A 25,989-nucleotide genomic window follows, 5' to 3' on the forward strand; every position below is an offset into this window, starting at 1 on the left:
TCCACCCATTTCTTCTTCTATTGATCTCAAGAGGCACGACTGCCGCTGTTTATTTTACTGACTTTTGCTGCTGAAGATTTTCACTTACGGGCCTATTTTAGGTGCGCCTGCATCATCGGACACACAATAAGCACCAGTAGCCGGTATTTATCGTCCGGTGCCGTGGACGAAGATCGGGATTCATAGACGTTAAGGCCAGTGACGATTTCTTATTTGTTTATGGCTCATGTACCTACTGGCGGAAATTAGTTCTAATTAATGGGTACATCGCACATAGGGGTAAATTCAAGATGTACGGGGCCAAAATTATTTTTGCGGGTTTTTGTATTTTTTTCGATGCATCGATGTTTGGAATGTTAAGTCAAGTTAGCCGTAACATCGCTAGCATTGTTAGCCCATAATTTAATGTGTAGGACAGAAAATTCAACCAGTTATAGTATGAGTTATACCTAATAGAGAGAGGGAAAAAAAAAGAGGTTTGAGCAATTGTTTTTATTTTAAAAATACTTAAGTTCTACAAGAAAATAAGTTAATCAATGTTCTCTAAGTCAATCTTATTTTTCATTTGTTTGTCTTTCTTGTGTTCAAAGTACAGCCATCTGAAATAAAGGATTCCTTTACTTACATAGAAGCGTCTCTTAAAATTTATGAGGTGATCATTAGAAGCAATTGAGTTCGTACTTAAGATGAAAGTGACGACGGTTTGAAACCGTTTTTTCATACAAACATAGTCCCCATTTCCCTCTAACATTATTGAAAATATTTTGACACAATGTGATGTAAGTAGGTATCAATCACAGCTATGCCCCTTCGTTTAATTGTTTTCGAATTTTCAATTATTATAAGAGATAGGAACATTTAAACATTTGTAGTAAATTTGAGTCGGACTCGCGCACGACGGTTTCCGTACCATGACGCAAAAAACGGCATACCTAAAAAAATCACGTTTGTTGTATGGGAGCCCCACTTAAATAGTTATTTTATTCTGTTTTTAGTATTTGTTGGTATAGCGGCTGTTGGTAGTTGGTGTCTGTGAAAATTTAAATTGTCTATCACGGTTCATGAGATACAGCATGGTGACAGACAGACAGTGGAGTCTTAGTAATAGTGTCCCGTCTTTACCCTTTGGGTACGGAACCCTAAAAATAAAAAAATCAACCCAAGGATGAAATATGTATATTAGCCATAGCTAGGCCTAGCTATGGCTAATATACATCCAATTGCATAAAAATATTTTCTATAATGTAATTATCCAGGGAGGAAAATGGGGACTACGTTTGTATGGAGAAGCAGTCGTCCCCTTTCCTCGTAAGAAAGCATTCTTACCCAAATATGGCGATGGAAGGGAGCGTAAGAATAGCACCCAGTAGAAATACAGCGCCAGGTAGAATGTTCAGAGTGGCCACGTACACGCGGGAATATAGGGGCCCGTATACCAGCGGCATTGTGGCTTCTGCGAGCCCGAAGAGAGAGTTCATTTTGCCTACAAATGGAATAAAACATTTAGCCCACCATTATCAAAGGCTTTATAACAAACTAGCTGTGCCCGCGGCTCCGCCCGCGTGGAATTCGGTCTGTGTCAGTAAGCGGCTAATTACTAATCCTAATTTCTCTCCGAGGCGGAACTTGAAGTAAAGTTGACAGATGGATATGCTAGAGGACTGCAGTCTAGATAAAATATTTTACAATTAGGTACCACTAAATAAAACTACACTCCAAAATCAATAGTTTTTTTCGCTCTTATTCAAATTTTACACGTGATTTAAACGCACGACAGAGTAGTAGATGTATATCGGACGATACAGTAAGGTATACGCGCGCGAGCGAAAGCGAAGCGGCCTGCCTGGCTAGAGCGCTACTCACTGTGGTCTTCTTCAGACTCCTGAGGAAGACCACGTGCCCCTTGTAACCTCAATGCGTTGCGAGACTTTCGCGAATGATTGGATTTTTTTCTGGAAAGCATGGTAATGCGTATTAAATGCGAGTCCCAAATCGTTTGACTCCGCAAACGACCAGTGCCGTTTTGATGCCCTAAGCATTTGTAGACCATGGTGCCCCCTCTCCCTAGGGCCAAAATTGACAGTGCTGCAGCAGTAACGTTGCAACAGAGTAACGTTAAAAAACGCGAGCGAAGCGAGCGCGTAAATTTTTCGATATAAAAACGCAATTTGATAGACAGTTGTACATTTTTACTTTTAGTATGGAAATCAGTCACATCATTTTATCACGAAAATTGACAGTGCTGCAGCAGTAACGTTGCAACAGAGTAATGCTGCTGCAGTCGCCATACCTTAGAAAGTGATTGAAAACGCGAACGAAGCGAGCGCGAAAATCTTTCGATATAAAAACGCAATTTGATAGACAGTTGTAAATTTTTACTTTTAGTATGGAAATCAGTCACATCATTTTATCACGAAAATTGACAGTGCTGCAGCTGTAACGTTGCAACAGAGTAATGCTGCTACAGTAGCCATACTTTAGAAAGTAATTGAAAACGCGAGCGAAGTGAGCGCGAAAATTTTTCGATATAAAAACGCAATTTGATAGACAGTTGTAATTTTTTACTTTTAGTATGGAAATCAGTCACATCATTTTATCACGAAAACTGACAGTGCTGCAGGAGTAACGTTGTAACAGAGTAATGCTGCTGCAGTCGCCATACCTTACAAAGTTATTGAAAACGCGAACGAAGCGAGCGCGAAAATTTTTCGATATAAAAACGCAATTTGATAGACAGTTGTACATTTCTACTTTTAGTATGGAAATCAGTAACATCATTTAATCACGAAAATTGACAGTGTTTCAGCAGTAAAGTTGCAACCGAGTAATGCTGTTGCAGTCGCCATACCTTACAAAGTTATTGAAAACGCGAGCGAAGCGAGCGCGAAAATTTTTCGATATAAAAACGCAATTTGATAGACAGGTGTACATTTTTACTTTTAGTATGGAAATCAGTGACATCATTTCATCACGAAAATTGACAGTGTTGCAGCAGTAACGTTGCAACAGAGTAATGCTGCTGCAGTCGCCATACCTCAGAAAGGTATTGAAACCGCGAGCGAAGCGAGGGCGAAAATTTTTCGATATAAAAACGCAATTTGATAGACAGTTGTACATTTTTACTTTTAGTATGGAAATCAGTCACATCATTTTATCACGAAAATTGACAGTGTTGCAGCAGTAACGTTGCAACAGAGTAATGCTGCTGGAGTCGCCATACCTTACAAAGTTATTGAAAACGCGAGCGAAGCGAGCGCGAAAATTTTTCGATATAAAAACGCAATTTGATAGACAGTTGTACATTTTTACTTTTAGTATGGAAATCAGTGACATCATTTCATCACGAAAATTGACAGTGTTGCAGCAGTAACGTTGCAACAGAGTAATGCTGCTGCAGTCGCCATACCTCAGAAAGGTATTGAAACCGCGAGCGAAGCGAGGGCGAAATTTTTTCGATATGAAAACGCAATTTGATAGACAGTTGTAGATTTTTACTTTTAGTATGGAAATCAGTCACATCATTTTATCACGAAAATTGACAGTGTTGCAGCAGTAACGTTGCAACAGAGTAATGCTGCTGCAGTCGCCATACCTTACAAAGTTATTGAAAACGCGAGCGAAGCTAGCGCGAAAATTTTTCGATATAAAAACGCAATTTGATAGACAGTTGTACATTTTTACTTTTAGTATGGAAATCAGTCACATAATTTTATTACGAAAATTGACAGTGCTGCAGCAGTAACGTTGCAACAGAGTAATGCTGCTACAGTAGCCATACCTTAGAAAATAATTAATTGAAAACGCGAGCGAAGCGAGCGCGAAAATTTTTCGATATAAAAACGCAATTTGATAGACAGTTGTAAATTTTTACCTTTAGTATGGAAATCAGTCACATCATTTTATCACGAAAATTGACAGTGCTGCAGCAGTAACGTTGCAACAGAGTAATGCTGCTGCAGTCGCCATACCTTACAAAGTTATTGAAAACGCGAACAAAGCGAGCGCGAAAATTTTTCGATATAAAAACGCAATTTGATAGACAGTTGTACATTTCTACTTTTAGCATGGAAATCAGTCACATCATTTTATCACGAAAATTGACAGTGTTGCAGCAGTAACGTTGCAACAGAGTAATGCTGCTGCAGTCGCTATACCTCAGAAAGGTATTGAAACCGCGAGCGAAGCGAGCGCGAAAATTTTTCTATATAAAAACGCAATTTGATAGACAGTTGTACATTTTTACTTTTAGTATGGAAATCAGTCACATCATTTTATCACGAAAATTTACAGTGCTGCAGCAGTAACGTTGCAACAGAGTAATGCTGCTGCAGTCAATGTTTTTTTTTTTCAAAGTACCCACCTTGTATGAATATGGATTTGATATGGGTGCGATATAATTACGATTAGGTATAATTCATGATGGAGAAAATTAATAATTTTAAATAATTATGCAATTATACGCGTGTTGATAATTATGTGTGTTTTACCACTATGTAACTATGTAAACTCATTTTTAGTTTTCTTTATTAATTAATGTTTACTCAGTTCCCCAAAAGACTGTGCAATGAGGGGCAATTAATTTACTGTCGTTTAATTTTGTTGTATTATTAATTTATTAAATCAACATAATTATTCAATTATTTTTGTTGATATCCGTACCCCCTGTTCTAAACTTAGAGTTAATTTGGCAAAATCTTTCCTCGGTAGCTTATTCATGTCACAACGTACTAAATTCAGCGCCATCTGTTAGTTTACCAGGGTACTCAATAGTGGTAGCATATATTTGAAAAAAGTTTGCCCCTCCTTCCTAAGTAGCGCCATAAGATTCAGGGGCAAACTTAAGTCAATCGACTGTTGTGGCTACCCCCCCCCCCCTTTTAGATGTTGAATTTTTATAGCCTATAACCTGGCCGGGGATTTTCTCGACAGATAAGTAAAGTTTTCATCAAAATCCGTTCAGCCGTTTTCACGTGATGCGCGTTCAAATAAACAGACAAACAGATAAACAGATAAACAGACAAAAATTCTAAAAACTTTTGGAACGTGTTCTGTTATCGATTCTAAGTATCCCCAGCCAACTTTTTCTCAAATATCTTCCATGTACAGACTTTCTACCGTCTTCAGCTTTATTATATGTATAGATAGATGACACAACAAACGTGTTAATATTAAAATTTTAATAGATTTAATTGTAACATTTACCGAATTACCGAATGAGTGCTTTTATACACTATCGTGAACGTTCATGATATACGGGGCGATTCGGGAAATGAATTAGAGATGCATTAGAGATGAAATAGTAAAAATATGTGACGTTCCACGGCAAAAGGTACCTTATGGCGGTTGGCGCTTACGCTATTACTAACGCCGCTCCAATATTCAGCCGGGGCAATGGTACCTTTCGCCTTGGAACGTCACATATCTTTACTATTTCATGTCTAATTAATCTCCAATTCATTTCCCGAATCGCGCCGATCGGCAAGTTTTATTATCACGAGGAAACAGGGGATACTTTTAAATGTATGGTGGAACTGCCTGATTTTCCCTGATGCACTTACCGAATTCTTCTCCACTTACGAGCTTTGTAGCAATTGAGCGCATGGCAATAAACGAAGTTCCGTCCAGGATCTCAAGAAGCGGTGCTGTAACAGAAACCAATTCTGTTAAAATCAGGGTTGTGTAAAATGTTTGACCCGTGGGCCATGACGTCCAGGCCTTTTTAACGAAAAGGAAGTAGGTAATTTCGTGGGGCAATTATCTTTGATAAAAAAAACAACAGCGTTGCTATGTCATGTTGTCTTTGTCTTGCACATATAGTTAGCCAATGGTTCGCTTTAGCTTAGCATTCCCTCTAGGTAGGGTTGCCATACGTCAGGATTTGTCCGGACATGTCAGGATTTTTGACCCTTTGTCCGGATTGCGGCCGGACTTGGCAAGTGTCAGGATTTTTAGGAATGACCTCATAAAAAAGCGCGGGGAGGGGGCTACGGGGTCGGGCGAAGGGAAAGGGAAAGGTAGATCCACGAGTCAGTACACCGCAGAGCGCAACGCGCCGCCGGGGCGTCGTTCAAGCTACGCCAATTCTGTTACAAGAAATGTCAGGATTTTTAGGGTGATGTCAGGATTTTTATCAGGACATTTAATTCTTCCATATGGCAACCCTACCTCTATTGGTGGCAAAAAGCATACAACCCTTTTAATGGTAAACAGTTATCATTATTGAAGGTAACCAGGAAGATGGGTTCTTGAAATATTACTATAAAAATACATCATGTATTCGTTGTATTTAGTCAATCACCAGATCATTCCAAATTATCTTACCTAAATATATTTCCAAGTCGTTCCTAGCAAACGCATAACCAAATCCAGCCACGACAAAGCTCACGTTGGATATGATGCCCAGAATTGCATCATCCAATTTCATATACTTGCTAAATAGGCTGATAGAAAATATTGTACCTGAAAATTACGGCATGAAATTGAAAACGCGACACTTTTCATCATTCCCATCCAAGCGTAAGCGTTCTCTGTATTGTGCGTTGCGTTGTGCAATAATCAGTTTTTTTAAACAATAAACAACTTCATGGGTTTAAAATGCCTGATTCATGAAATTAGCATGTGTATAGGTAATACTCGCCTCGCATAACAGCTGTAACAGCCAACGGAAATCTCATTTTTATAGTTTACCATATTCTCACGTATATTACCTAGGTACCAAATTTAAAATTCTAACTAGTTTTTCAATAGATGTTACTGTTACGGCTGTTTTGCGGGGTGAGGAAAAATAAATCACTGACCTAGCAAATGAGTCACGACACTGTATGTCGACCAAATACTGAATTGCATTTCATCCCAATTGAATCTATACCTCGTAAAAAGGTACATTATAGTATATTCACCTGAAACCGATTAGAAATATGTATATAATGGTCGCCCAAAAAACAAAAGTAAGTCGACAGTTTTCATACCTACGCAATATTAATTAAAATAAAATGCAATTAATCTCCATACGCGCTGTTTTATGAAGATTAGAAGTCTTCTATATTTACTTGCCTAATTTTGACAACACTGTAAGCAAGCATGGATACGATTGCAGGAAAGGAGTGGTAAATATGAAAAAAGTTAGGTTTTGAAAGACCATCTAAAGATAACGTTTTATAGGAAGTTTCGCATTGTTGAATTGTTTAGGTTTCTATTTTTCGGCGTTATAGGTATATAGTTCGTTTTTTTTAGCATTAGAAATAAGGTAAACAATCTTGATGTGTCTTTTAATTGAAAAACACATTTTAAAAATATGATGCGGCAAATATGTAACAATTATGAATCTAATACGATCATTTATATTCTTCTGCTTTCATAAGTAATGTTACTGATTTTTAAAAAGCGTTTTTCAATTAAAAGACATGTCAAGATCGCTTACCTTCTTTCAAGTTCTTTCTAATGCTAAAAAAGACGAACTATAGAGAATCAAACTCTTGAATAGTTTAGGTAAATCTCTTTGAAACAACTTACCCGTGATTGGTCCGCATACGACACAGAAGACAATAAGCAGAAAACAGACTCGTAGCCGTCTGTTGCCAGGTCCACTCTTGGAGACCACTCTTAATGTTTCGGTGACTGATCTCACGTCGAAAAATGCAGTGACATGTCCCATACATCCTTTTGGTTCCTAAAAAAAACAAAATAAGAACTTTGAAGTTCCCTATTTGTTCCACGGCTACCCACTTTTAGTAACCCGATTAAGTTATCAAGTCGCATGCAGTCTCAATTGAAATTTAAAAGAGGCAATTGTCTTCCAGGTTGCGCTTCTTAGGTATATAGACTAAGTTATCTCACATTTAATATTCTTACCATTTTCTGTTGATTAAAAGGCTTTTTCACTTCTTCCAAATAGTAGTATCCGTAAATGAGGCTAAACAAATAAAGTGAGGCTGATATAGAGAACACTCCATAATACCCTACGCTAGTTAACAATATACCACTTAGCGCATTAGCAATAGGAACACCAAGCGACATACAAAGATTCGCAATCCCTACTCTGTATGTTCTGTTTTCTTCCGTTGTTATGTCACCTATATAGCTGAAAACACCTATTATATTGGCGAACCATCCCCCTGTGATAGCAGGGAATATAGCCTCCGTCAACACACCCACTTCCACAGGCCACTCAGAAAAGTAGTAAGTGTTGACCATAAATCCTAAACAAGATAGAAACTCGCCTACTATAGGCAAAAGCATGCATGGCTTCCTTTTACCAGTTTTGTCGCTCCATGCACCGATGAATAAGATCAACAGCACAGGCAAAGCTGTCTGTGTCACATTCTTCCACGCTTGCAGACTTGCTGTTAACTTCTGGACTTCGTCTTCATAGAAAGTGTAGTTTTCAGTTTGTCGTAAATGCAAGGCATCGCATATTTCATCTGTGAAATTCAAATTGACACGACAAGCTTTCTCTAAATTTAAATTTTGCATTGCTAAGGAAGCTAGTACACTTGGCATTACATAGCACGCCATCACTGGTTCAACTGTTGTGTTGTCTTTTATTAATTTCAGTCTTTCTTTAAACGTCAACTTTTCTTTTGCTTTTGAAGCAATTTCATTTTTGTCTTCCGAATAAATTTTTAGAGGTAATGCCTCATTAGACTCATTTTTGTTACCAATTTCGTTATTATGTTCTTCTATTTCATTTATTGTTTTGCTCATTTTAGGTTTTGTTTTAAGTTGTTAGTAAACTACTGTTTGTCACTAGTGTGCGTGTTAACAATTAGGTACGACTGAAGGTAAAAATATTTCTTTTCCTCAATTACACTTGTTTGTATAATATTCATTTGTAATACCCGGTAAGTGATTGCCAAACATGTTCAATATTGACTGAGCACCTCAGGATATTTTAGATAAGAAAGATTGCTTAATATTTGTATATTACTTGAAGATGTTTATTTGCTCAGGTCCCTTGTCTAAAATTATAACAGCCTAAATAAAATAAAAAAAACCGGGCAAGTGCGAGTCGGACTCGCGCACGAAGGGTTCCGTACCATAATGAAAAAAAAAACGGGAAAAAAATGCAAAATAAAAACGGTCACCCACCCAAGTACTGACCACGCCCGACGTTGCTTAACTTTGGTCAAAAATCACGTTTGTTGTATGGGAGCCCCATTTAAATCTTTATTTTATTCTGTTTTTAGTATTTGTTGTTATAGCGGTAACAGAAATACATCATCTGTGAAAATTTCAACTGTCTAGCTATCACGGTTCGTGAGATACAGCCTGGTGACAGACGGACGGACGGACGGACGGACGGACGGACGGACAGCGAAGTCTTAGTAATAGGTCCCGTTTTAACTTTTGGGTACGGAACCCTAAAAATGATTACCTTAACTTTTATTTAAATATTTGTAGAATATGCGGAGGACGAAATTATAAATAATAATTAAAAGTAATTAAATTAACAATAGGTTTCATCAAAGAAACTTTGGTTAAACTATAGGTAAGTAATAAAACTAAACAAACATTTATCATAACGACTTTATTTGTACTATGCTACTTAATTTAATTATGTTATACCTACGTAAATTATGAGTTTTGTAACAACTGAAATCAAAATAATAACAATTACCTATTTGTGTAATGTCACGGGCTATTTAAGTATAAACAAATAAAACGTCATGCTCTAAACAAGTAAATACGTTACACAATAGTCAAAATACAAATTAATAAATGTGAAAATTCACACCAATTTAAGTACTGACTCACATATTTAAGTAAATATGTTTCAAAGTAGACGTAAAAGATTGTCGCTATACTTTTTCACTTTGTCTTAATACAATGAAAATATTTGAACGACACCATCTTTCCTACAAAATAAATCTCGTTAGATCGATTTTTCGACTTCATCAGCCATAACAAAAAGACATACCTAATCATTAATTTGTTTCCATTTCAATTTAGATGGTAGGTATCGAGATCAAAACTACCTTAATAGCTTATAAGTCCAGTGATCGTACATTTTCCAGCATTTTTGGTGCAGCAGAGTGATGTTAACGGAATTGGTATAGATAATTTCAACTGAAATGGTAATTTAAGGTTAATATTAAAGTAATTAACGCTAATTAATCATTAAGGTTGAAATTATTTATACCAATTCCGTTAACACCACTCCGCTGCACCAAATCGATTCGCGTGGTGTTAACGGAATTGGTATAGATAATTTCAACTGAAATGGTAAATTAAGTTAATGGTTAATTAAGTTAATGGTAAATCAACGTAATAAACGCTAATTAATCATTAGGGTTGAAATTATTTATACCAATTCCGTTAACAACACTTCGTGCACCGTACGATCACTGCTTATAAGCTTATAACATATGCACAAGTAAAATACTTTGCTCTAAAGCAGATAAAGAAATTATTAAATAGGTAGCCAATTAAAGCAATACCTAATTACATATTTTACAAAATTTGAGGCTGCTGAGAGAAGAACGATATCAGACGGTTTTATTTCATTGGTCTTACCTCCTCACTTTAGGGAAAAATATTGGTAAGACATCACTCTTAAGTAGAACGTAATGAGAAGAGTGTACCTAATGGCAACTAAACCTTTTTCAGGCATGGTTCATACCTATAATAATTTATGTTAACACTTTATGAGCCATTTTTGATCATTGTCATTCTTGAACTTCGGCCTGAAAGGTAAAGAACAATTTATTTTGGGCATTCTCCAGTTTACAGTACATTCGTACAACTGACAATACGTTTATTGACAGGCGGTGCCAGCGATGGCTTCGGTGGTGTTGATGCTGAATATCCTGAAATTGACTTCGTTGGGGTCCAGCGACTTGTACAGGAATCGCGGCAGCTTGTCAGTGAGCAGCCATAGGGTGCCTTCATCGTCCACCTGCAATTCAAATACATATAAATAATTAGTACTTACAGGTGGATGTATCAGGTAGGTATCTACGCGGACCGGTATCAGATTAAGATTAGGCGCATGCCAGCTGTAGTAGTAAGAAGTTTAGCGTACAGTTCTAAGAGGATAGGGTATGTTTCCGGCGTGTTGGGCTTATTGTTCACGATTTAGCATCCCACTTTGTCCCTGTCAAAGATTGTTATGCCTTCAAGTCGTTGGGGAACTCGTAGAGGATAGAGTCGCTGAAGAGGAGACGGTTGGTCTCTGGCGTGTAGGGCTTGTTCACGATCCAGCATTCCACTTTACCCCTGTTAAAGATTGTTTACCTTCAAGTCGTTGGGGAACTCGTAGAGGATAGGGTAGCTGAAGAGGAGACGGTTGGTCTCTGGCGTGTAGGGCTTGTTCACGATCCAGCATTCCACTTTACCCCTGTCAAAGATTGTTTACCTTCAAGTCGTTGGGGAACTCGTAGAGGATAGGGTAGCTGAAGAGGAGAGTGTTGGTCTCTGACATGTGGGGCTTGTTCACGATTCCCTGTCAAAGATTGTTTACCTTCAAGTCGTTGGGGAACTCGTAGAGGATAGGGTAGCTGAAGAGGAGAGTGTTGGTCTCTGACATGTGGGGCTTGTTCACGATTCCCTGTCAAAGATTGTTTACCTTCAAGTCGTTGGGGAACTCGTAGAGGATAGGGTAGCTGAAGAGGAGAGTGTTGGTCTCTGACATGTGGGGCTTGTTCACGATTCCCTGTCAAAGATTGTTTACCTTCAAGTCGTTGGGGAACTCGTAGAGGATAGGGTCGCTGAAGAGGAGAGGGTTGGTCTCCGGCGTGTAGGGCTTGTTTACGTTCCAGCATCCCACACCGTCTCTGTTCACCTAAAATCACATTATCTCGATTAAAACATTGTTATTTATTATTTATATATCAATTATATATGGGCCCATTTTTGTCCAGATTTTATTTTCCTACCTATAACTATGTTTTCTGTAACAGCTACCTAATTAAAGTAGGTATTGTTTTGAAACAGCGATGTAACCACGAATGAATACTGTAATAAAACGAAACCGTGGACGATGACCGTAACTAAAACCTGTATTTGCATAAAACTGCACCGTTTACAATCTCAATGTCAATGGCATCGTGGGCAAAAATGCGACAGTGAATTTATCGTTTATTAATTATTAAAATACGACTTCAACAAAATTTGCATTCGTAAACATAATTAAGTATATCATTAATGAATTATTTTTAAGTATGTATATACCTAACGGCGTAAAATTATTTTACGCTTAAATAAAAAGATTAGCTATGGCACCAAAGCTCAAAGTTTTGCTACCAAAGTTATAAAGTTTCGAATGCATTTTTGTTGAGAATGTGCGCTATTGTGGAATAATTACCTCTACACACCCCTTAAGCCCCCCATTCACACGCCTCGTTGGGTAGGATTGTGTATGGGGGTTGCGGACTACGAGCCTTCCTACAAACGGCTAAACGGTAGGACGGCTCGTAGTCCGCAACCCCCATACACAATCCTACCCAACGAGGCGGACTACGAGGCGGACTACAAGGTAGGAGTGTGAATGGGGGGCTTTACTTACTGTACCTTTTTCTACACCTACTTACTTATTTAATTTTTGGTCATAGGGCATAATGATAACAGAGCCACTGTAGTAGGTATATTTAATTGCGTACCTGTGTGTAGAAGAGAACACTTGTCTTAGGGTCGTAGAAGCTGGCTGAGGACTGCGTGCGTTCTCCGCGGTCACCAAGCAACTGAAACAAATAGTCTAATGTGTAAGAACATACTTACAAATAGTCAAATGTGTAACATATAATGGGGGGGGGGGTATCTGGTTGCAGCTGTTAGGGCTGAACACCTGTCGGCGGGCCGGATTGGAACGCTTCGCGGGGGTTTGGGGAGCCCTGCCTTAAGGGGTTCAAAAAGGGGGTGTAATTTACTATGGAAGCGAGAGATGACTAATTCTACGCAGACAAAGTCCCGGGAAGAAGCTAGTCATGTCATCATCGGTTAATTACCCATGGCTGGAAGCCAGCCTGCAATCAGCAGCCAGAAGCCTCCAAATAGACAGCTAAGAGTGCTATTTTATAAATGCGTTACAGTCTGTAAGTACGATATCGGTTTACCTATAACTAAACTACTTATATTTATGCCCATTATGGTTAAGGCCGCGCAGACAAGTTTTTTGCGAAGCAAGACCGGAAGTTTAAATTCACCTTTCAAATAATTAAGCAGGTTCCTTTCATGAACCAGAGTAAAAACAAACCTTATATTTGCAACCTTACGTTTTATGTTTTGTACAATAAAATTCATAAGGAAGTGCCATCTTTCCTTTCACAATATAAGTTCAGTTTATATTTTTTTTTTAGATTTTAGATTATCTTCTTTGCTTTGTAATTTTTTGCGTTTTCGGAGTTGGTGGGGATATATGGGGATGGATAGTAAAAGTTGTCAGTACGCACCTCATAAAAGGTGTAGATCGACAATAGTATAATCTTTTATTGTATCTACCTACAACTATGTATATTTACTATAGGTAAGTAATACAATAAAAAATAACAAAGTAAAAATGCTTAAGTACATGTTTTAGCATTGAAAAATAGAACGGAATGACTTTGAGTATATTTTAGTTCGAGGATCGACGGGGCTTGAATAGGCAAAGTACGTGTTGCAATCTGTGAGCTTTACAAGCATTTAGTATTCAAACCTTGAAATCGTGGAATGCCTCGTGCTTATCGATGTGTGTGTAGTTACGGAGCAGCTCGGTTGACACGCAGAACTCCTTCGTGCTCGAGAACGCGTGGAAAAACATCGTTCGATACCTGTAGGATAATAAATAATGATACATCATTATACACAATCGTTAAAAATCGTTGAGATGCCCGCTTCAACATTTGATAAAATGTTGCAGTATCATTTTTATTTTTAAACAGCTGAGCTGATTCTTAATGCTCGTGTTACGCTACATGAAGTCTCGTTGAGATACCAGATTTTCTCGAATGTACGGGTGAGGTTTTATGAAACAAATATGTAATTGGAATAAATTAACAATTAATCTTTACATCGTTGCGAAATTAGCCATATACAACTAACTATCTTATCGCATCAGCAGAGCAATAATCGTTGACCTCCAACTTTGAATGTACCGTTGGTTTATTTAATTTGCGGTCAATGTCGGCCATTGAGACCTGTTTTGAATAAATCTTCTACTTTTCTAAAGAATTACCTTCTTTAGAATTTACCAAAAATAGGTACCTATTAAATATAGACACATGCTGAAGTTACTATACGATCGGGAGGACAATTAACTTATCACGTTATCTTGTAAAGAGATATAAAGGTATGTATTACGTAGGTATGTGTAATATGCAACAAATACCTCGAAACCCCACAGCAATGCATACAAAATAGCAATAATTTTTACATAAGTATAGGTTCTTCCCTTCTCAAAAATATTCCGCTGTATAAAATCGTCCTTTTTTCCTGCTAAGTGTAAAACGTGTTTCCGGAGAATCGACAAGTCTCTTGAATTAGTTTTTTGTTTGTCGAACGCAAGTGTTAAGGAAAACCACCATGTTAACGTACCTAATATTGCTGTTGTCATTTAAGAATCGATATATACCTACGCATTTCCTTAATTACAGTACAAGTACATAAGTACTCGTAACAACAGGTGGTTTCTTGTTGGCATTCATCTTGTGAGCGTTTCTTTTATTTATTATGATTTTTTTTGCCACTTTTGTGTTATTTCCACTCAGAATCACGAGCTCTTTCGATCCTAATGGGATAAAAAAAATTCCTATTGTGTTACCTTTTCCCCATACACTTTGTATGGCTGTAACAAAAAGGAAAGTTTGATAAATGTATGGAAATTTTAGGACACTTGTTTTTCCTATAAGGATGAAAAGGGCTCGCGAATCTGACTAGAAATAACACAAAAGTGGCAAAAAAGGTCACAATATATAAAATGGCAAAAGATAAAAGAAACACTCTTGTGTGGTCATTCGATTGACCACGTAGCTACTCATGGCTTCTTGGAAAATTAAAAGAACTAAGTATAAATAATAGTGAATGTGACCGCAACTGAGCAAACATGTGCAACAAAAAGCAAGGTCCCTACGTGACAGAGATATTCGACAGCTCTACTGTTTAGTTAGGCACAAAGGACACCTAAAAAACCTTAAGGCTACTTTTGTATTGCGTTGTAGAGGATCGGATTTTCTGATATATAAAATTTTCAATTTGGTTGCAAATGATCGGGCAAGATATTAAAAAAAAACCTTTTTATCGTTCACTACGAAATACGTCATATTAATATGCATAGAAATAGCGATTAGTATTATATGCTTGACCGTTAGAACGGTGATTATGATTAGACGCAATGCTATAAAACAGCTACCGGTCCTAACTAAAATTTATGCGTAACGTTTATTGCGCGAAGCTTTAAGATTTTTAGAATTTCCCCTATAGGCACGAATCAATAAAGGATCGAGAGTGTGAGATACAATTCAATAGGTACATATAGCTAAACCGAGGTGACATACATTTCAGGTACTAGAGTTAGACCAAGAAAAGTCTGCAGCGATTTTGATAGCCCACGCAGTGCTTTTATACGTCATAGTTTCATAGTCGTCAAATTCAACTTACCCGTGTTCCCTTGGTTCAGACAAAGCCAGCGCGAAAACTCCATCAGTCCACTGGAACTCGATGCCGCCAACCTTGTACTGGCCAGCCAGAGGCTCGAAGTGGAAGTAGTGGTGCGAGATGCGCCAGGAGTCATTCTGCTTTAGGCTGTAGACCACCACTCCGTACGCGCCTAGGTCCGGGATGTATGCGAACGCGTTGTCGCATGTGTCCTTGTCTACGTCTACTACCTGGAAATATTATATATAATACATTTGACATTATTCAAGTATTTATATATAATTGTATGCACCTACATACAGGTGAAAATGAACATTTTCGTGAATGTAATTCACCATTCATCAAAATCATCACAAAGCATTTCGCGCTCGTCATAAAATTCAAAACTAGAATACCTATACGACGTCCTCGAACGTTACTGGCTGGTGACATACGATTTCAAGTCAGGTACCTAATTCAGTAAAAGCTAGTGTTCCCAGCAAGCGGTTTTGAAAACTTTTGTTTGTGTTAATTTCTTACTAGAAAATCGCTCTTTACGTAGAGCCGGACCAAGCTAACTCTACTAGGCATTCCCAATGACAAAGTGTGGCAATATCATCATTCATGTCAAATGTATATCAAAATATGATGTTTATAATGACACTCTCTTACTTTGTTCAATTCAAGTCGGCGCAAATTTAGCTTAGACAGACTCTACATACCTACCTATATTTGATAGTTAAATATATAAACGCACTACGGACTCTGAAAAAAAAAGTAATCAAGATCGCAACAAATATGTTGGTTGTTGACAGCATTGCACACTTGTACCGTACAGTCGGCTATTTTTAAAATACGCTCGTTAAAACATGGAAATGCTTTCGCGAACAAATAAGATTGAAACCGGCACGCTACACGACGTTGGTCCGATTCCGATTGCATGCCACAGATTTAACATCGTTAAATAGAGAGTACAGTCGACGTCAAAGATATGTTTACACTTTTGCACCTTACTCCTTTGTAATAAGGCGAAAAGTGTGAACATATATCTTTGACGTCGACGGTACGAATTTTCAGGTTTTGTTATTTGACCTTATTGATACCGCACTTAATTTTCGTACGTCGTCATCGTGTCGTTTCATTTACGTGCAATTCTTTAAGGTGCATTTCCAGGTACATTATCCATAATGCAGAATTTTTGGTCATATTGTTATGAACAGGTCAGTTCCTAGACTACGCTAATCACTTTCTTTCAAGTAAGCCATATAAACCAGCCATTTGTACCAGCCAATTAAACCTTTTGTAGGTGCAAACATTTACAACCGGCTTCACAATTTACATGAGATTCGAGTAATTTAGAAGTCAGTTACTTAATAAATTCTACACAGACTTCTAATGCAGTCGGTTTTAAGAATTTTCCGATTTTTTTTTAAATATTGATGGGTACTTACGATGTTGGCGAAGAACGAATCCTCCTTCATATCGGTGACTTTGAAGAAATATCTATGAAGAAGCTGGTCGGTGTTCAAATCGAACACCACTAGAGACGGTCCCGCAATTTGGTTACCGGCACCTACAAATTATGAAATGGTTTAACATGGTCTTGGACAAGTTGCAAAGATTTTCGGTCATATCTAAAAGTTATCAAATAGTCTTTCGTTAAATTCAAATTTTTATAACGACTAATGTCAGCGGTTCTGTTCGGTGCGTGTCCTATCTAATAGGCAAAACTCAAGGAAATGTTCTTTGTAAAGCTATATGTATAATGGGCTATACCACACTTAAATATTAGTTCCCGAGTCATGGGTGTTTTCTATGTATATATAAGTATGTATTTATCTATATAAGGTCGCCTAGCACCTATAGTACCTACAGGTTTGCTTAGTTTGGGGCTAGGTAGATCTGTGTAGGATGTCCCCTAATATAATTATATTTATTTACTTATTATTTATTTATTGTGAAGTAATATGTAAGCTTACCAAAAATATCAGCCAATCCCGAATCCATAACCCATAGTCTGTCACAGGGGTCGACATACACCCGGAACACGGAGATTATAGAGCTATTGGAAGGGAGCTCTTTCGCGTCATCTGGGACCAAGTTGTCCTTCAATGAAGGATACGGCTTCAAAATTTGGTCTTGAGCCCCATCTACATCCACATAGTTTAGCGAGGAAGCCACGCCGTTCTTCCACCTTGGGACGGTGATGAACAGCTTGTTTTTCCATCTCGCCAAACCAAGAATTAAGTTATGTTCTTGTACAAATTGGCCGGCTTTAATAGCATTTTCCCTGTCAGCGGGTGCGTCCCAGGCGTAATCTACTTGCTTCCAAGCGAAACGAAGTTGTGGTGATGCTGCTTTACATATAGCCAGCACCGCAGCGGCTATTATAAAACTAATTACCCGCATATTTCCTCTGTAACAAAAAGCAGAAACAATCGAGTTAAATTGTGCTCGCAATTATAATACTTACTTGTGGTTTATGTAGTGTAGCGAGCCTAGGTACGAGTGGGTACCGCAACCGGTTTTGCTACAAAAGCAATGGCTTATTGCTATCCACATTAACTAACCACTATTATCTGAGGTGTCAAACAACAACCTTGTGTTTTGTTTATAGCGCAGTACCCATCAATAGTCATCCAACATCGCGATGTTGTAACTTGGTAATGACGGCATTGTGTAGCACCACGCCAACTCCATAATAAAGATGGCTGGCTCACGTTTTTGCGGGATGGCTTGTGATCTTATTATTGGGAAACGACAAGTTGGGTGGTTTTACAACAGCTAGTCTTCCTTATCGTAGCAGATCAGTCTAGTTATGTATTCGGATAGCCTGGGAACTGTGACGCGTTGCACAACCCTTCTGAGAACTTCTGGGCCACGCGAGATATGATGGTGATTGATTGATACTACCTCATTATTTACTTCATATTACTAAACGACCGAGTCAAACCTTTAATTATTATACAAATAACTTGATTTATTGATAGATAATTATTCAATGCATCTGAGGCAGATTTTTACATTAATAAATAGACATTAAGTCCTATTAAGTTATTGCTTCTACATGGCATGTACTTACTTGCATATTATCCATATTAAACATTGTATTGCAACATTGCAACCGAGTGATCTTTTATTTTATATGTTGATAACTTGATTTATTGATAGATAATTATTCAATGCATCTGAGGCAGATTTTTACATTAATAAATAGACAGTTAATTAAGTTATTGCTTCTACATGGCATGGAGCTACGTACTTGCATATTATTCATATGTATTAAACATTGCATGCAACCAAGTGATTTTTTATTTTATAAGTATACTATGTAAGGAGTATGAGTTTCTCTACCTATAACTAATTCAACATGCGGACGTAAATAATTATATTCATTATAAAAAGTGTCTACATTTATCAGCAAAATGGTGTTATGAGGAATTATGCATATTATGCAGATTAAACTTGTTAATTAATAGACATTCTTGAATGACTCATTTGTTTTGTAAACATTGAAAGTAAGTACCTAACCCATTTCATAATTACATTCTGACTGTATCAAACTGCACAACGGGACTTAATCGCGTATTTAAGTTTTAAGATTTACCTCCGACGTTTCGAGGCCGCGCTAGAAGATGTTGATGTCAACTTGAGCCAGTCTTCTCCGAGACCACGGGGACAACGCCGTCCTCGAAACGTCGGAGGTAAATCTTAAAACTTAAATACGCGATTAAGTCCCGTTGTGCAGTTTGATAATGTTTAATAATCGTGAAAGTTTAAATCAGTATTCTGACTGTATTTTCGTAGAATTTAAGTACTTATTAGGTAACTATTTACTTACAACTGTTGTAATGTTTTCCCAAAACTCTGACAAAGCGGTGTTTCCTAAACGCAAATTGCATGTTTATTAAATGACCTTCCACGGAAGAAGCGAGGAGGCTATTTCCCGACACTGTCAAATTTGTGTGATTAAATCTTGCTTAAAATATTGTCAATTAAAAGTTAAAACGGATGGTTTGTAGAACCTATATCCTTTACTTTGTGTCAATCAATAAGTGGAAGAGAAATTATTAGTCAATTATAATGTGACTAGAGATTGGCCTTAATCACTCGATTAAGTGATGTTACACCTTTAGTTGAAGCTTACCTACTGATGGTTTAGTAACTGCCAATTAACTCTTGTAATAAAGATACCTCTATCTCGTCTTTTTAAGTGAATTAATTCAGACAATGTGAACAAATTCCACTTCTTTTTCATATAAAACAAAACCATTCCACTGCACTAAGGTTTTAAAAAAATCAAAATACCTTTACTCAAACGATTGAAACGCATTCTTAACGCATTTAGATCCGGTCAGAAATACTGCACCATACACAACTGTTAAAAGAGCTAAATAAAGGGAAAATATACCTACGAAAATATACCTAGGAAGGTACTGTAGATTCAAATTTTTACTACAGTTACTTATTAGTTATTTTGATAACTGCGACTTTTTTCACTTTTCGTTTGGCGATGTACGATTTGTCATCTTAGCTAGCTAGCCCTCTGTATCTTAACGAAAGGTTAGCCTAATTTTGACAGATTAATGGATAAGTAGTTGTTTATGTTATTGTCATTTAACTTACATGTTATTGTAGGTTGATCAAGATTTGAGCGGGGTCAGGCGTCAGGCCGACCGGTTCAGCGGGGCCGCGAAGACAGACTAAACAGTTCGAGGTCTCGCCAACCTTTATATATTAGCTACAACTTCACCATTCAATACGCTTTGTATGGTTCTATTTAAGGTGTTTAAATTGGACTGCGACCGTATGCAATAACTTGATTAGGACTAATCAGTGAGCCGTTAGATTCTCGCAGCTATTTGACAAATATGCCCGATGTCATTACCAATATTTTGGCCAGTACTAATTAAAACGGTTTTTATTAATAAGTGATAGGTGTAGATTCTTCTTCTTCTTTGTCGTCACACTCTTGTCAGAGTGGTCGTGGTCGTCATGTCAGGGCCGGTGGCAAGCTTCACAATCCGTCGCCATTCCTCCCGTACTGTAGCCCTTCTTGTACATTCATGGAGTGGTTCATTGAATGCACTTTTGACTGTAGATTAATTCCATTTATATAAACTTAGTTAAATACTAATTCGTAATCATTATTACTTGTAGTTCGCCCCGAACTGAGAACTCGCGGTTTGCCAAAATTATATAGAGCGATTGACTTTGTTGCCCCTACTTACTCGTATAGGTAGTTCGACATAAAATAGTAGAAAATAATTTCCAAGAAAAAAAATACCGACTTCTATGGGCGGTGAAAGATTATTTGTACATAGATGGTGCACTATGTAGAAAAGGAGGTAAAACCACCCACTTTTCTAGTAGGTAGCATTTTGTTCCTGTAAGGGTCGCAGTTTTAGCCTCACGAACCCACTTCTCTGATAGCAGTTCGGTTCTATGAGGATTGCAGTTCGAACCTAACCAAAACCACTTTTCTAGTAGCATTTCGTTTCTGTAAGGCTCGCAGTTCTAACCTAACCTAACCCACTTTTTTTCGGTTCTGTGAGGATCGCAGTTCAAACCTAAACTAACCCACTTAACGGCGCGTGCAGTGCGGTGTACGGGGGTTTGAGCGGGAGGGGCTAGTAAGTTTGGCATCATTATACTTTATACCTACATTTTATGGTAGGTTATCAACTAATCATAGTGGTTAATTTAGCTTAGGTATCAGTGGTTTTCCGGGTCAAGGTCCGAGTCCGGATCCGAGTCCGGGTCAGGGTCCAGTTTCGGGTCCAGGACCAGGTCCAGGTCGAGGTTCAGGTCTAGGTCTTGGTCCAGGTCCAAGTCCAGGTCCAAGTCCGGGTCCAGGTCCGGGTTCAGGTCCAGATAAGAGCCCGGATCCGGGTCAGGTCTGGCTCCAGGGCCAGCTCCGTCAAAATCGAAATTCGAAATCGCCAAATGTGTAGTCATTAAAGAGTTCTGTTCTGATCATCTTCAGCAGTTCCACTTCATCAAATGCGACAGTTTTTAATGTAAATTCTTGATTTTCTGATGAAAATACACAAATCTCTATACGTATGCCTTTAAGATTTGAGGAGTTCCCTCGATTCCTCATGGATACCATCATCAGACCTCGAGCTTGACAAAAATGTGGCTTAAAAACTTAACTTGCTTAACAAACATAACGAAGCGGACAAATCGCCAAACGTGAACTATGCGCCGTTGAAGAGTTCCGTTCTGATCATCATCAGCAGTTCCACTTCATCAAATGCGACAGTTTTGAATGAAATTGCTTGATTTTCTGATGAAAATACAAAAATCTCTATACGCATGCCTTTAAGATTTGAGGAGTTCCCTCGATTCCTCGTGGATCCCATCATCAGAACTCGAGCTTGACAAAAATGTGGCTCAAAAACTTACCTCGCTTAACAAACATAACGAAGGGAACAAATCGCCAAACGTGAACTATGCTTCGTTGAAGAGTTCCGTTCTGATCATCATCAGCAGTTCCACTTCATCAAATGTCCTTTTTTGAATGTATATGCTTGATTTGTTGATAAAACACATAAATCACTATAAGTATGCCTCTAAGATTTGAGGAGTTCCCTTGATGCCTCATGGATCCCATCATCAGAACTGGGTTTTGACAAAAACGGGACCAATCTGGACATACAATCAAAAAAATAATTTTCAAAATCGGTCCAGTAATGACGGAGATCTCCTACTTTTGAGATTTGGATGTCGGTTAATAAATGAGGGCGCCACTTTCTACGTAGCTGTCACATTTTTGACGTAAAATGCTTACACATGGCAACAATTTATAGTCTGTCAAGCCATTTCCGTGAGTAGAAAAAAGCGGCTAAAAAATGTAGGCGCGAAGGGTTATCGTCCCATAGAAAATTTGAATATCGCGCCTTTTTCTACTGACAAACTTGTTTGACCGACTATAGTATGGAAATTTTAGAGTTCCATTTTATTGAATTTCTACTATTTTATGTCCCACTATAGGCGGCAATGGATAAAAAATCGCGTGGATATATTACAAGGTCTGTGGAGCCCTTAACTGATACTGTGTCTGTGATAAGCCGAAATATTTCCTTTCAAATGTCAATACCTATATTATGTTTATTTTTATCTTGCTAATTATTTCAAAATGGTAAATTTAAAAACGATATTACTTATAAAAGTGCAAGTCGAGCACTTTCATTTGATACCAAACTCAACCATTCTTTCTTGCAAAAAGATGACCAGAATAGCAAGACAAATAACTTTTTAGCCTTCTAAGCTCTTCTAGCTCAATAACCCCTTGATCGAACCTGCTCATAATTTAATGACTAATGCCCTCAACTACACGTTTACCCAATTTCATTTAAATTAGAACAAATTTACTTAAGTTCTTGAGTATCAAACTATCCTCTGATAGTTCAGGTTAAAAACATCGAAATGCCGGGGCGTGCCCCTAGCCAGCCGCGTGTCCCAAGTCGAATGTAAGAACTTCGTTCGCTTCGCTCGCTCGTTCGACTAAGTATACATAGGTACTTATTTATCACAAAATTCACAAACGATTTTCTATTAGTTCCCTCACTAAAAGTAATGTAAGGTGTAATCGTATTTGGAACGTAACCCTCAGATGAAAGAGTCGTGTGTGCGACGACTTATATAAAAATAAATAAATTCGTTGCATTTTTGACCTGGCTTAAAAAGTAAGTAGCATCAAAATTATATCAATTATATCATTCCTAACTGCATACCTTTTAAGGCAGGAAAATGCCGTTGGGAAAACCTGACTTTTTGACTTTACATGACGGTCTAATAACAAATCAGATAATTTGCCATGTGATTACAGTCACATTTATACGTAGCTATTGCCCACGATGAATTGGATGCGGTAATTCAAGGCCAACCCCGTGACGGACATATCCGCCACCTATTCATACGATTAGTCTAGCTGACGAATAGTTTTCAATTAAATATGGGGTTGAGTAACTCTTAAACCGGTTGGTTACACATGGCTACTTTTTACAGCGAGTTTGCACTGTTTGAAGCTATTCAGTTGCGATGTGTTAGGGTCACCACACACTAGCATCTTTTGAGCGTCGTCGTCTAGTCAGCGCTATGGAACATGGCGTCGCTGCGTGGTTGCGTCAATGTTGCTTCAAGCAGCAACCATAGAGTTGACTGAGACGCCGACGCTCGGGAGACGCTATTAGTGTGGGGAGGTTCTTAGCGATACCTACCAGCTGGGACCCCCGCGACATCGTCGATTTGATTTCAATAGAAACGTTCGTTAAACGGCTATCTGGCCTTACATTGGTCCACACTTCAAGATGATAGCCAATTCAGTAGGCGTTTGTTTGAATTGTGGCATCGAGAAGTCTACTTCAATTTTATACTACTTTGCAGCATTTTTACACAATTCCGAGAATAATGAATCTACGATTTTGGTACATTTTTTATAAATAACAATGCAATGGTAAGACTAATCACTTTTAATAAGAAATAAAGTACGAGTACACGCTCTTTGTTTTAAAAATGTAGGTCATGAATTTTTGCATAGATTATTCAACTGAGAATTTAAGACATAATAAAACCGACTTTTCACACGTAGCTAATTAATAAGTCACACTGTATACTGGCAACTTAGCGTCAAGAAGTTTAAACAAACCGAAATAAGTATACCGTTTAGATTTTTTTACATACAATATATATACAGTGGTCCTACTAAACGAAATTAATAACTAGCTTAAATCTAAAATAGGCCCTTTAGATTAATGTTCTCATAATGTATAACCGGGAGGGTATGTATGAAGGGGGAGGCCTATGTTCAGCAGTGGACGTCTTATGGCTGATATGATGATGATGATGAATGTACCTATGACCGATATCGATATTTACAAAGGTCTTCACACGAAAACTTTCTATAACTGTTTTAACTCAGTAAAAAGTCATTGCTAAGACAAGATAGAATAAAAAATAATCCAATAGGTCGGTAGTTGCCAATTACGAAATAGTAAGTACTTTAAGATATCTTACCAACTAGATTATCTAGAGTGTAGTCCCTACTATATCCATTAACCCATTTTACACGGCGTAGATACTCCGTAAAAGGGGAAGAAAATTCAGGGGCAGTTAATCGCGCCGAACAAGATTAATCATTGCACTTCGGGTGATGCACTACATAAATCGCGCAAACGTGACTACCCTAGATAACCGAAAAGAACGGAAATGTGCTATTTATTAGGGCCATTAGGGGAGAAATGGTAGAACGGCACGTTCATACTTTAGCTGTCAAATATCGGTTTTATGTAGGTAGGTTTGATGTCTCTATTTTATCATTGTTTTGTGGCCATTGACGTATAAAATCTCAGGACTGGCCTTACGGGCAATAAGAATGGGGCCAGTACAGCGGTGTGACACCGCTACAACGCGATTGGTTGATGAGTTCGCATCACTCACGCAATTGGTCGCAACTAGCTGCGATAGGCTGCGCAATTGGCTCGAATTGGTGAGTCACACCGCTGAACTAGTACCATTTTTAGTGCCCGTAAGGCCAGTCCATAGATATAATACGTCAATGTTTGTGGCATTATTACGATTGTATGTAAATATGTAACTAACTATAAATACTATGTCTTAAAAGAAAAGTCTTAATCTTTGAATTCTAAAATCTTCCTACTTTGCATAATGACGCAGTTCGTGAACCTAAATAAAGTCGTGCATGATATAATGCTATCAAGGAGCACAACCTACACTGTCTATTACCTTACCGGGATTTTAGCCTGCTCAAGATAAAATTATCTTATAAAGGCTCCATTGTCTCCATATCTGTCAGCTTTGTCGTGAGTCGATAGATCGGGAAATCCCCAAATAAATTACATAGGTATGCAATGCAGGCGTCTTTAGGTGAAGGATCGAGACTGTTTACCATCTGGTGAACTGTATGCTTGATTGTATTTAAATAAATAAATAAATAAATATTATAGGACATTTTTTTTATTTACACAAATCGACTAAGCCCCACGGTAAGCTCAAGAAGGCTTGTGTTGTGGGTACTCAGACAACGATATATATAATATATAAATACTTAAATACATAGAAAACAACCATGACTCAGGAACAAATATCTGTATCATCATACAAATAAATGCCCTTACCGGGATTCGAACCCGGGACCATCGGCTTCGTAGGCAGGGTCACTACCCACTAGGCCAGACCGGTCGTCATAATTTTTGTCGAATAAAAAATTAGAGTTGCACCGGATATTCGGTTACTATCCGGTATCCGGCCTATCCGGCAGTTATTTTAAAATCCGGCCGGATACCGGATGGTGACCTACTATCCGGCCGGATACCGGATAGTGACCTACTATCCGGCCGAATACCGGATATTAACATTGCTTGATTTTGGCGTAAACAAATGGGATTTAAGAAACAGTCGCGGTCATAATCGTACTTG

The 25,989-nt window shown here is 38.0% G+C and overlaps 2 protein-coding genes across 2 annotated transcripts; both read right to left on the reverse strand.

Annotated features, from left to right (window-relative positions):
• Positions 1 to 118: 118 nt before the first annotated feature.
• LOC134794010 (proton-coupled folate transporter-like) lies at positions 119 to 8,545 on the reverse strand. Its single transcript, XM_063765715.1, has 7 exons — positions 7,852 to 8,545; positions 7,513 to 7,669; positions 6,798 to 6,899; positions 6,322 to 6,459; positions 5,559 to 5,642; positions 1,327 to 1,483; positions 119 to 599 (listed from the first exon to the last, which is right to left on the reverse strand). Exons 1-7 carry the CDS (start codon positions 8,512 to 8,514, stop codon positions 530 to 532), a joined length of 1,371 nt encoding a protein of 456 aa, XP_063621785.1. The 5' UTR covers positions 8,515 to 8,545; the 3' UTR covers positions 119 to 529.
• A 966-nt stretch (positions 8,546 to 9,511) lies between these two features.
• LOC134793608 (protein yellow-like) lies at positions 9,512 to 20,231 on the reverse strand. Its single transcript, XM_063765232.1, has 8 exons — positions 20,173 to 20,231; positions 17,526 to 17,962; positions 16,998 to 17,119; positions 15,571 to 15,797; positions 13,631 to 13,745; positions 12,597 to 12,677; positions 11,669 to 11,779; positions 9,512 to 10,894 (listed from the first exon to the last, which is right to left on the reverse strand). The coding sequence occupies exons 2-8, from the start codon at positions 17,953 to 17,955 to the stop codon at positions 10,754 to 10,756; spliced, it is 1,227 nt and encodes a 408-aa protein (XP_063621302.1). The 5' UTR covers positions 17,956 to 17,962; positions 20,173 to 20,231; the 3' UTR covers positions 9,512 to 10,753.
• Positions 20,232 to 25,989: the final 5,758 nt, after the last annotated feature.

The sequence above is a fragment of the Cydia splendana genome, chromosome 9 (genome assembly GCF_910591565.1).
Source record: "Cydia splendana chromosome 9, ilCydSple1.2, whole genome shotgun sequence".
Lineage (NCBI taxonomy): Eukaryota > Metazoa > Arthropoda > Insecta > Lepidoptera > Tortricidae > Cydia > Cydia splendana.